The sequence below is a fragment of the Gekko japonicus genome, unplaced genomic scaffold (genome assembly GCF_001447785.1).
Source record: "Gekko japonicus isolate JY-2015 unplaced genomic scaffold, Gekko_japonicus_V1.1 scaffold1261, whole genome shotgun sequence".
Lineage (NCBI taxonomy): Eukaryota > Metazoa > Chordata > Lepidosauria > Squamata > Gekkonidae > Gekko > Gekko japonicus.
In genome coordinates, this window is record NW_015177050.1 from 168,261 (window position 1) to 179,866 (window position 11,606).

At 49.5% G+C, this 11,606-nt stretch overlaps 2 protein-coding genes across 3 annotated transcripts in view; both read right to left on the reverse strand.

Annotated features, from left to right (window-relative positions):
* Positions 1 to 1,852, reverse strand: part of LOC107124611 (H-2 class I histocompatibility antigen, Q10 alpha chain-like) — a 15,873-nt gene extending 14,021 nt beyond the window's left edge. Inside the window, exon 1 of the mRNA XM_015428101.1 lies at positions 1,771 to 1,852. Coding sequence (XP_015283587.1) covers positions 1,771 to 1,852 — 82 coding nt within the window. The remainder of the gene's footprint in view (positions 1 to 1,770) is intronic.
* Positions 1,853 to 7,421: 5,569 nt separating this feature from the next.
* The window catches only part of LOC107124613 (class I histocompatibility antigen, F10 alpha chain-like), a 46,176-nt gene continuing 41,991 nt past the window's right edge, over positions 7,422 to 11,606 (reverse strand). For both annotated transcript variants that reach the window (XM_015428105.1, XM_015428103.1), the window contains one exon: positions 7,422 to 7,552. In XM_015428105.1, the coding sequence (XP_015283591.1) occupies positions 7,533 to 7,552 (20 nt within the window). In that variant the 3' untranslated portion in view covers positions 7,422 to 7,532. The remainder of the gene's footprint in view (positions 7,553 to 11,606) is intronic.

The window sequence follows — 11,606 nt, forward strand, 5'->3', positions numbered from 1 at the left end:
GAAAGAGAACTGGCACCTCCCGGCAAGGCTCCCGCTAAGCTGTGGAGTCCTGTGAGCAAAACTTCTATCTTGTGAGTTACTGGCATTAAAGTTGTGAGCGAGCGATTTGGCCACTGCATGAATTTAGTTTGCTCTTCCTGAGCGGAGACAAAAATGTGTGAGCTGGGGGCTAAAAAACTGTGAGCTAGCTCACACCAACTCAGCTTAGAGGGAACACTGCCTCCCGGCAGGTTCTGACCCAGAAGGCCTTTCTGGAAGCCCAAACCAAGGGCCTCCCCCCCAACCTTGCACAAAAAGGAAAGCCCCCCCCCCCACCTGGATCTGACCATTAGGCCACCTGACCCAGAATCCCCTTCCCAACAGGATCTGCTCAGGGAAGTCCCCCTAGCAACAGACTCCTTCACCCCACAGCTGGCTACTCCCCGTTATGTCTCAGCCCGAGGCCTTTGAGAACCCCTTGGGGAGCCCGGCTATCAGCCATCATTAGAGGCTTGCCTGCCCCCTTCAACGCGCCCGACCCTCTTTTCGACCCACCGAAGCCAGCGGCCACCATGACCGCTTCTCGTGGCAGGGAGTTCCACAGGTCAGGCAGGCCTTGGCTAAAGGGAGCCATCATCCCTGGGACGGGCTGCAGCGAGCTCCCAACCGCTTCCCCAGGCTGGCTCCGAGAGTCCTGGCGTTCCCAGGCAGGGAGGAGGCAGTTGCTGCCCACTTTCTCTCCCGCATTTCGATAAGCGTTCATTAAAACCCTGTTGGAGTTTCAAGTTGCTTACACTTCAGTCATTACAGAGTTAAGTGTTTTGTTAGGAAACAGGATGTTACGTTACATAATGTATTCAAGGCGGGAAAGTTTGTGGGAGTTGTTTATCCTAATGAAGTGAAATGCTTTGATCTAGCATTAATGTATTCACAAGGTTTATGGCCGTTTGTGTGAACCAAAGAGGAAGCTCTCTTCTAGAAGCCAAGACAGTTAGAAAGATGTAGCTGTTAGCATATAGTACTGAGAGTAACTGCAAGTGGGGGAAAGAGCAACACCAGCAAACCAACCCCCCCAGCAGAGAGACCTCCTGCCCCGGAATCCACCCAGAGCTCAGGCGACGCATTTCGAGGTGTGTGTGGGAGGCACACACACCATTCAGGGGCGCGCCCCTCGTTTCCTATAAATCCCCTCCTGCGACTGCCATGCCGGACTTTCCCCAGACCCCTGCCCCGGAGCGCTTACAGACACGCCAGCTGAAGGCATGGGAGAAGGAAAAGGAAGAAATGTCCCCACCCAGCCCGTTTTTTGAGCCAAGGAAACGCATTTCACAGCGACACCCTTTGCTCTCTAAAGGTAAAGGTTACCTTGCTCGAAAGCCGGTCGAATCCGACTCTAGGGTTTCGTGTTCATCTCCGTTTCCAAGCCGAAGAGCCAGCACTGTCCGAAGACGTTTCCGTGGTCATGCGGCCGGCATGACTAAACAGCAAGGCGCAAGGAACGCTGTTCCCTTCCCACCGAAGTGGTACCTATTTATCTATCTACTTGCAATTTCTTGTTTTCGAACTGTTAGGTTGGCAGGAGCTGGAACTAGAGACAGGATCTCAAGCCGTCATGCGGCACACTCGGGTCTCGAACTGCTGACCTTCCACAGCCTGCAGTTCAGCGTCTTTACCACTTGAGCCACCAGCTCCTTTGCTCACTTCCCCCAGGGCAAATTCTGCACTTTCCCGGGGGAAGACCCCCACCCCCAAACACGTGAGAGCGTTGGCTCCCAAGAGGGAGGGACTCACCGGAGCAGCCCACCGCAGCCAGCAGGAGAGCAACGCCCCCCAGGAGCAGGAGCCCCCTCGGCGGCAAACCCACATCATGCATCTCTGCAGGGAGAAGCCGGCTTCTGCGCCCGCCCGGCCTCGCCACGCGCTTTCGGCCCAGCCACGTGGGGAGGGTCGCGGGGCGAGAGCCGGGATTGGCCGAGGAGGGGGGGATTCTCCTCCAATCGGAAAGAAGAGCCCCGAAAGTGTCACGCGTCACCGGAGTTAGGCTCGGAAGGGGAAAGAGAAAGTTGGCCCCGGACTTGGCCTGGGGTTTCCCCGCCCCCCCCCACTCCCCCTTGACTCTGCTGGGGGGGGGAATATAGATATGGGGAGGGCTGCCGGAGGAGGCGATGCGAAGGCTATTGCTGGCGGGGAGGAAAGAAAAGCCTTTGCAAAACTCCGTCCGGGCCCTGGTTGCATGGTGAGCTAGGGTTGCCAGCCTCCAGGTGGGGCCTGGAGATCTCCCGCTTTTACGGCTGATCTCCAGCTGACAGAGATCAGCCCCCCCCCCAGGAAATGGCTGGTTTGGAGGGCGGACTCGATGGCATTGGGCCATGCTGAGGCCCCTCCCCAAACCCCGCCCTCTCCCGGTAAGGTAAAGGTTCCCTTGCTGGAAAGCCAGTGGGACTCTAGGGTTGCGGTGCTCATCTCCGTTTCCAAGCCGAAGAGCCAGCGCTGTCTGAAGACATTTCCGTGGTCGTGGCCGGCATGACTAAACGCCAAGGCCCACAGAACGCTGTTACCTTCCCACCGAAGTGGTCCCTATTTATCTACTTGCAGTGTCTTGCTTTCGAACTGCTAGGTTGGCAGGAGCTGGGAATAGAGACGGGAGCTCACTCCGTCTTGTGACACCCGGGTCTCGAACTGCTAAACTACTGACCTTCCACAGCCTGCAGTTCAGCGTCTTAACCACTTGAGCCACCGCTCAAAGTCTCCAGATAATTTCCATCCCAGACCTGGCAACCCTGTGGTGAGTAGTGGGCGGGGGCACCGGAGGGCAGCAGGATCCCACCCCCCACGGGGCTAGGAGCAGAAATACCTGCGGAGTGCCCTGGGTGGGCAGCCTGCCTTGCTGGAGTTCTGCATCAGGGGAGAGGTCACCCCAAGACCTGCTCTCCGGGGTCTCTTCTTTAAAGCATTTATTTCCTAGGAGTCCTCCCCCCACCCCCCAGCATCTTAGCTTCATTTCTGGGGTTCTTTCTAGTCCAACCTGCTTCACTCGGGCTACTGCTGCGCCCCCCCCCCCCCCGTATGGGGCAGGTGGTGAAACCCGGGATAAGGATTTGAGGCTGAGGCCAAAGCCTTGGGGGCTTCTTGGTCCACACTTAATAATTCAAATTGTATAGAGGATGTGGAGGATAAAACGGGAGTAGAGTCAGACCTGTAGCCAGGATGTTCTGGCTTGCTGGGCAATTTTTTTCTTCTGGTGGAGCTGAAGTTCTCCATGCAGAAAGAAAAGCCACTGAGCCAATAGAAAGCTGTTACCAGGTTGTTGTTGTTCAGTCGCACAGTCGAGTCCGACTCTTCGCAACCCCGTGGACCAGATCCCGCCAGGCCTATGACACTGTCTAACCATCTCATCCTTTGCCATCCCCGCCTTCTTTGACCTTCAATCTTTCCCAGCATCAGGGTCTTCTCCAGTGAGTGCTCCCTTCTCATTGGGTGGCCAAAGTCTTTGAGCTTCAGTTTCATTATCTGGCCTTCCAGGGAACAGTCAGGGTTGATTTCTTTTAGGATTGACTGATTTGATCTCCTTGCAGTCCAAGGGACTCTCAAGAGTCTCCTCCAGCACCATAGTTCAAAAGAATCTATTCTTCGGCGCTCGGCCTTCCTTATAGTCCAACTCTCGCAGCCATACATGACTACTGGGAATACCATTGCTTTGATCATGTTACCAGGAGAGATCTCTAAAGGGTGAGCTGCCAGCCATTTCAGATGACAGTTCTCAGCTGCCGCAAGTTAACCGGCTCTGCCAGCCTAAGCAACAATTCTGAGAACAAGCCGGCAGGTGGGGGTGATGAGTATTCACCCACCTGGAGGTTGGCAACTCTAATCTGTGCTGGTCTCCTTTGCCGTTTGCAGAAGAGAAGATGAAAGGGGAGAGGCTTTCTCCAAGGAACGGCAGAGGCCTGCCTGGTAGACGTCTAGACGGGCCAACACTGGCCAGAAGGAGATGAGCCCAAGTGTGAGAAGAAGAGAAGATATTGGATTTATAACCTGCCCTTCACTACCCAAAGAAGTCTGAGAGCGGCTTACAATCCCTTTCCCCTCCCCACCCCACCACACCACAGACACCTTGTCAGGTAGGTGGGGCTGAGAGAGCTCTCTCGAGAACTGCCCTTGAGAGAACAGCTCTGAAAGAACTTATGACTGACACAAAGGAAGGGCACATTGGGGTCCCCAACATGGTGCCCACGGGCACCGTGGCCCCCACCAACACCTTTCTCAGCATCCATCACGTGCTTTTAGAACATGGGTGCACCTCTTGCCCAGCAGGGCTTCTGACTGGCCATGGAAGAAACAGCTGGCTATGTAGATTACAACAACATGGCTTCAGCAGCACCTGCTACCAGGTCCTGACATTTTGCCAGTAGCTGTGACTGGCATCCTCAGAGGTAGAACACAGAAAGATGGAGTGCTCTCTGTCAAGGTGAGAAGAAAAATGGTAGGCAGCAATGCTCCCTCTAAGCTGTGGGGTGAGGAAAAATTCTACTTTGTGAGCTACTGGCATTAAAGTTGTGAGGGAGCAATTTGGCTACTGCATCAATTAGTTTGCTCTGGAGCCCTCCTTCCTGAGCTAAGACAAAAATGTGTGAGCTGGAGGCTAAAAACTGTGAGCTAGCTCACACTAACTCAGCTTAGAAGAAGAAGAAGAGAAGAGATTGGATTTATACCCCGCCCTTCACTTGGAGTCTCAGAGCGGCTTACAAACTCCTTTCCCTTCCCCTCCCCACAACAGACACCCTATGAGGTGGGTGGGGCTGAGAGAACTCTGAAACAAACTGCTCTTTTTCAAGGACAGCTGTGCCAGAGCTTGTGACTGACCCAAGGTCACATCAGCAGGTGCAAGTGGAGGAGTGGGAAATCAAACCCGGTTCTCCCAGATTAGAGTCCGTGCACTTAACCACGACACCAAACTGGCTCTCAGCTTAGAGGGAACACTGGTAGGCAGGTAGTTTATATCTACTCAGGAAGGTGGGGTAGGGCTGAGTCGTTATCTTGTAGGAGCTCCCCAGGCTTTGAACATGCTAATGGAGGAGCTTTCCTGAGGTTCTTTTGTCTATGGATTGTTTCCTGAGGAGGTTCTTTTGTATGTGGATTGGCTGTTGAAATTCTAATCTTATCTGTAGTGCTATTGTTTTGTATTTTTAAACTCTCTTCTTTCCTGTTGAAATGGTGTTTATGTTAATGAATTTCTATGGCTTCCCTGCATCATCTGACATAGTAATTGGAAGTGTTGTCCGGCCTTTAAGTGTCTTGGAACAAAATACTGTGTCCTGTGAGTTAGGCTATGTTCAGCCACTGCTGATTTTTCAGGTTGCCAAATCTGCAGTGTCTTTCATGTTCTTTTATTCTTGTCTGAATGCTACGCTGTGTACTTGTCCACACCTGCATGGAATGCGGTATACTCCTGCAGACGTGAGGTGGTCTCTTCGGTCTTTTGTCGATCGTAGCATCTGTTGTATTTTTCTGGTGGGTCTGAATACTTGTTTGTAGGTTGTGTTTTTTCATAAGTTTTCCCATCTGATCAGTGATTCCTTTGATATATGGTAAAAACACTTTTCCTGTGGGAGACTGTTTTTCCTCAGTTGTTTGTTTTACCTTTGGTTTAATCGCTCTTCTGATTTCATTCTGATTTCATTCTGAGGATGCCAGTCACAGCTACTGGTGAAACGTCAGGACCTACAATGCCAAGACCACGGCCAGATAACCCAGAAAATCTACAGCAGCCAATGAACTCCGGCCATGAAAGCCTTCGACAACATATAGTTCCTCCTTCCTTCATGTCCCGTATTCTTCAGTTTGTATACAGCTTGCCTTACGGTTAAAGACTGATGCAAAGTGAGAGTTAAGTAATTCTGCTTTGTTTTCATCCCTTGTTAAGGCTTGACCGTCTTCCCCTAGCAATGAGCTTACCCCATCCCTGTTTTTCTTTTTGCTCCAAACATAGGCATAGAAATCTTTCTTGTTATTTTTAGCATCCCTCACAAGCCTCAACTCCATCTGTGCTTTAGCCTTTCTGACACCATCCCTACAGATTTGAGCCTGCTTCTTGTACTCACCCTCAGTAATTTGTTCCTCCTTCCATTTCCTGTACATTTCCCTTTTTAGTCTCAGCTCTTCAGAGAGTTCCTTGTTCAGCCAGCTCGGCTTCATTACCCGTCACCTACCTTTCCTTCTCACCGGAACAGTTTGAGATTGTGTCTTAGGCACAATCTTTATTTCTTTATTTCTCTCTTTAATATTCCCTATAATAACCTTTGATAAATATAAATTGTTTCATTTCTTATTTTAAAAAATATTTTTATTAAAATACATAAACAAAACTTATTATCGTCCAAGAATATAAAACATTTTGAATACAATTACAAATAACACACTTTACGATAATAAGGATTAGAGGGGAATAGTTTTGTTGTACACAAATACTCAACAATAGGAGACCACAGAGTGTAATAAATATTTGTTGTCTACAGAACTCAATGGAAGTTGATGCATTAGTATTTTTCCCCATTATAAAAGGTCCCATAATTTAAAGGCCAATTGTTCAATCGAGGGTGTTGAAGAATCTTTCCACTTTGCTGCAAGTAAAAGTTTAGCAGCTGTTAACAACATGGCCAGGTTCCAGAGTCTATTTTATTTAATTGTAGGACAGGCCAATATTCTAAATGAACCCTTTCTGGTGCATTATCTAGGCAAACACCTGTAATCTGTTCTATTTGGAAAATATTTAAATCCCCAAAATCATACATTTTAGCGTAAGCTCACCAATTATGCAAAAAGTCAAAAGATCGTCCACATAACTTCCAAAATTTATCAGAACCACTTTTATATATTTTCTGAAGACGGTGCAGAAATAAGTTCCATCTTTGAGCCAATTTAAAATTTTGATAACTAATAGAGAAAATGGGAGACAGATTACTAGGAGTCCTCCAAACACTAGGTCAATCATCTGGATTCAATCTAGATTGACAATCTTGAATCCATCCATTTTGCATACGGGCTGAAACTGGAGAAAGTGTTGGAATTGAACGTAATAAATGATATATACGAGGCATAAGACCTGTTAATAAACCAGATTGTGCTTTAAGAATTTGTTCAAATACAGACAAGGGACATGACAATGCTGCTTTTATTGGTTTAGTGGTCAATAAATGATATAATTGATGATATTTAAACCATGGGATAGCAGTTTTTTAAAAAAATAAAAATTGTTTAATAACCCCTATATAACCCCCCTTTTCCTTCTGTCTCCCTTTTATGCTGCTATTTTTTTTAAAAAATAAAAACATTACAGAATAATACTAACAGCTCATATATCAGAGCAAAACCAATTTCAACCTGAATCTATCAAGAAAGAATCCCCCAAAATCCAATCAAAAGAGATGGACACCAGAAGTGGCTGCCAGAGAGAAGATTCGGTGGCACAACAAACAAGAGCTGAATTGTGGCAGAAGCTCTTGGCGTGGGATAGCGGATCCCCAGGATCTCTTCAGTAGATCCTCTCTGCTCTCTTCTTACGCTTCAGGCACCAGAACTAAAAAAGAAACAAAACAAGAGTCTTAAGTGAAGCCGCCATGGAACAGTCAACATCCACCAAAACCAGAGAGTGGGTGGGGAGAGAGACAAAGGCCATCTAGGCTAGCCACAAGGTATAGCTAGGGGCTCTGGGGCAAGGGATGCTCTGTCTTCTTGGTGCTTGGGGGGGGTAAACAGTGGGAGGGCTTCTAATGTCCTGGCCCCACTGCTGGACCTCCTGATGGCACTGGTATTTCTGGCCACTGTGTGACACAGAGTGTTGGACTGGATGGGCCTTTGGCTTGATCCAACATTGGCGTTTCTTATGTTCTTATGTTTCACTAAGGTGGGGGGGCCATCTCAACTAAGCCCCTCCATTCAGATCAAGCCACAAGCAGACAGCAGGGTGCCATGCCGAGGGACCTACAGTGCAAAGGCCTCCAATTGGTGACGCAAACAAGCGAGTCAAGCCACGGACTTTAGGGGAAGACAGGAAACCAACCGGGGCACTAACCCCCAGTGCAGAAATCCCTTCCCCAAGAGGGCCATCAGGAAGACTGTTATGTACGTGGAGTGCCACCTGGGGTCCGCGGACAAGCAAGAGCTTGGATCCGAGAACAATGGAAACTTCGGATCCTGGATTCCCCAGCCGCATCCAATAGCCACCTTGGCGGGACATTCAAACTCTCCAATGGGAGTGGGGTGTGTGCTGGTGGATATGTATATAGTTGGCCCTGTTGGCCGTTAGAGTTAGTCTTTGTCTGTGTTAAGTACAATAAACGTGTGCTACAGTATGTCGTCGTCCGAGTCCTCCATGCGGCGAACCCAGTACTTTTCAAAGACCCTGAACAGAAGTTCCCTTCCCCCAAGAAACGCTGGAAGATGTCATTTTTGATTGTAGTTTTTATATCATAATATTAGGGAAGTTCTGGTTAAGCCTACTGTTAACTCCTACCCAGGTCGCAATGGAAGGATATTTGTGTCAATTATGCTGGCGGGTTCTAATCAAAAGCTGATTGGATGGGTGGTCGATCGAACTAGGAAAGAGATCAAGAAGTACAGATAGGCCTAGGTTTATTTTTAACTTTGTTTTTAATATTAACGTTTAGGATGTCAGAATTTTAAGTTTTTAGATTCTGGTGTATAATTTTAGATGTTATTTCACTCTATAATGTTACTGTTCTTTTACTTGTTATTTACTTGTCTCTTATTGTACTGTTTGCTGGTCCATGACCGTAATAATAAAATTGAATTGGTCAGATGACAGATGATGTGGAAGACCTCTGCCGGAGACCCTGGAGAGCCGTTGCCAGTCCGAGTAGGCAGTGTTGACCTTGATGGACCGATGGCCTTTCCCTCTAATGTAAATGGTGAAATACTTCAGAAATTTGACGGGGGGTTCCAGGAAATGGTAGATTCTGCACTGGGAATCACTGGAGATGGCTGCATTTAAATATGCTTTATGGATATCTATATCCAGCACGATTCTTGAAAATAATGACTGAAACGGATTTAGAACCGGGAGTCCGTTGAGTCAGCTGGCAAAACACGACATCCTTACAGATTAAGGACTTTCTTGAATTCACATAAGTTGTGTGGCAAAACTCCACCTGTGAATTTCTACTTGTATTCAACTTCACCAGTGAATGTCTACCAGTTTTTGGAAAATTTTGCTCAACTTCTACCTGTTCTTGGAAAATTTGTTCTACTTTATATGTCTAATTAAATGTATTGATCCTTGATGTTAAATTTGGGCACATGCATTTTTTTTCTTATTTTGGTGGAACAGGTAGAACACTTTAACGAATAAATAAGGTTTTTGCAGTGTATATATTTGTTGTTTGGTTCAGTCCAAGGCAGCTTCACATGAACAGAAAACGGGATGGAGATTCCTGCGGAATAACTGATGTACTCAGGAGCTGCGGCCAGAGCTCCCACTGCCTCAAATCCATGCCTTGCCATCTCTCTCTCTCTTCAGGCCCTGCTTCCAAGCCCAATGTCCTCACCTTCCTTCAGGCATCTCCCCCTGGATTCCAGTCCCTTGGTTTCCACAACACCCCCCAGCCCTTCTTTCCACGTGTTCCCGACCCCTGGCCTCCCTGCCTGCCCAAACTGATACTTCCTCTCGCTTGGACCTCTGAGATCTTCTTCCTGGATGTCACTTGGCATTTTGCGGAGAGGCAGGAGAGAGAACTCTCAAATGCTTTTATTCCCGTCTCTCATGTAATTTGGCCTTCAGACCGGCTCTCCGGAGGATCTCCTTGGATCAGGTGAGTCTCTCTGTAACTGTGAAGCCACCTGGCTGTAGTTGGGCTAAGGCGCTCCCTTCGTCCCCCCCAGACCACTTCAGTGGGGGGGGGCTGTGGGTCGTTCGGCTGATCCTTCAATGGTCCCCCCCTCCGCACCCCCATTTTGTACGCTGAAGGAACACCGCAGAGAGGAAGGGACGCAACTCACTTGATGCTGCTCCGTAGCCCTTCTCTTCCTGGTTTCTTGCAGAGAGAGAACCAGGAAGTCAGAGCCAGAAGGAAGACCCAGAGGCCATCCATCCACACATCCCTGTCCAGTGAAGCTGGCCTCTTGGGTTCTCAACCCCCCCCCCCGGCCGATACCCTTCCAATCCCCTTTTAACCAAAAACACCCCCTAGCGACGTGGTTATAGAGAGAATGGGGATACCTCTCAGCCATTGGTGAGAAAAGAGAAACACCCCCCCCCCAGGATGCAGTCTTAGGATGCATAAACAGAAGCATTCTGTCCAGATCACGGGAGGTGGTCGTTCTGCTCTATTCTGCTATGGTCAGGCCCCACCTGGAGTACTGTGTCCAGTTTTGGGCACCACATTTTAGGAAGGATGTTGACAAGCTCGAGCATGTCCAGAAGAGGGCAACCAGGATGGTGAGAGGGCTGGAATCCAAGTCTTATGAGGAAAGGCTGAAAGAGTCGGGTCTGTTTAGCCGGGGAAAGAGAAGGCTTAGAGGGGACACGATTGCAGTCTTCAAGTATCTGAAGGGCTGTCATGTAGAAGATGGAGCGGATCTGTTCTCTCTTGCTCCGGATTGCAAGACTAGATCTAACGGGTGGGAATTACAAGGGAGTCGTTACCGGCTAAACATCAGGAGAAACGTCCTGACTGTCAGAGTGGTTGAGCGGTGGAACAGTCTGCCTCAGGAGGTGGTGGATGCTCCTTCACTGGACGTTTTCAAGCGGAGGCTGGAGGACCATCTTTTGGATATACTGTAGGGCTATCTTTCGGCTATGCTCCTGTGGAGTGCAGGGGGGTTGGACTAGATGACCTGCAAGGTCCCTTCCAACCTTCTGCATAGAGTGTTAATTCTATGATTCTATGATCAGAGTGGACTAGACAAAACTAGACACCTCCCCACACAGCAGGAAAGAGACCTGACGCTGTGTCGAGACGCCCAGGAAGAAGGGAGGGGAGCGGACAGCCCTGGGCTTCTAGGACTGTGGCACTGAAGAGAAATTGCTCTTTAAAATGAGAGGTGCATGTACGCAAGAGGCACCCCCACGGAAGTCAGCGGGGCTCAATTAATTCCCAGTGGGCTGACCCCACTTGCCCACCACCACCCTGGAATTTGGATTCTGTGGTGTCGCCATGGGAGGATTATTTCACTCTCTTCTGCAGAGCTTCTAGTTTATGGGGATAGACAGGGCCAGCCTGAGGTTTTTCGGCACCCTATGCGAAACTAGCACACACACCCCCAGGTGAGGCTGCCTTGTGTCTCCCCCCCCCGGCGCCGGACTTGGGGTGAAAGAGGCGGCAGCAGAGGCGGAGGTCCCCTGGTCAGGGACTAGATGCATGCAGGGCTTTTGGCGGGGTGGGTGGGTGCAGTTTGGCGCCCCTAAGGGCTGGCATGCTCTAGGCAAATGCCTAGTTCACCTAGTGAGCGAGCTGGCCCTGGGGGTAGACTAGAGGATCTTCATGCCAGAGGAAAAAGTCCCAGGCACCGGCGTAATCTTCGCGGGGGCTGGGGGGCTGGCGCCCCCCCTGAAATTTCCCCAGATGCCCCGCCCACCCCTCGCCCTCCCAAGCCTCCACGTTATGGCCGCCCCA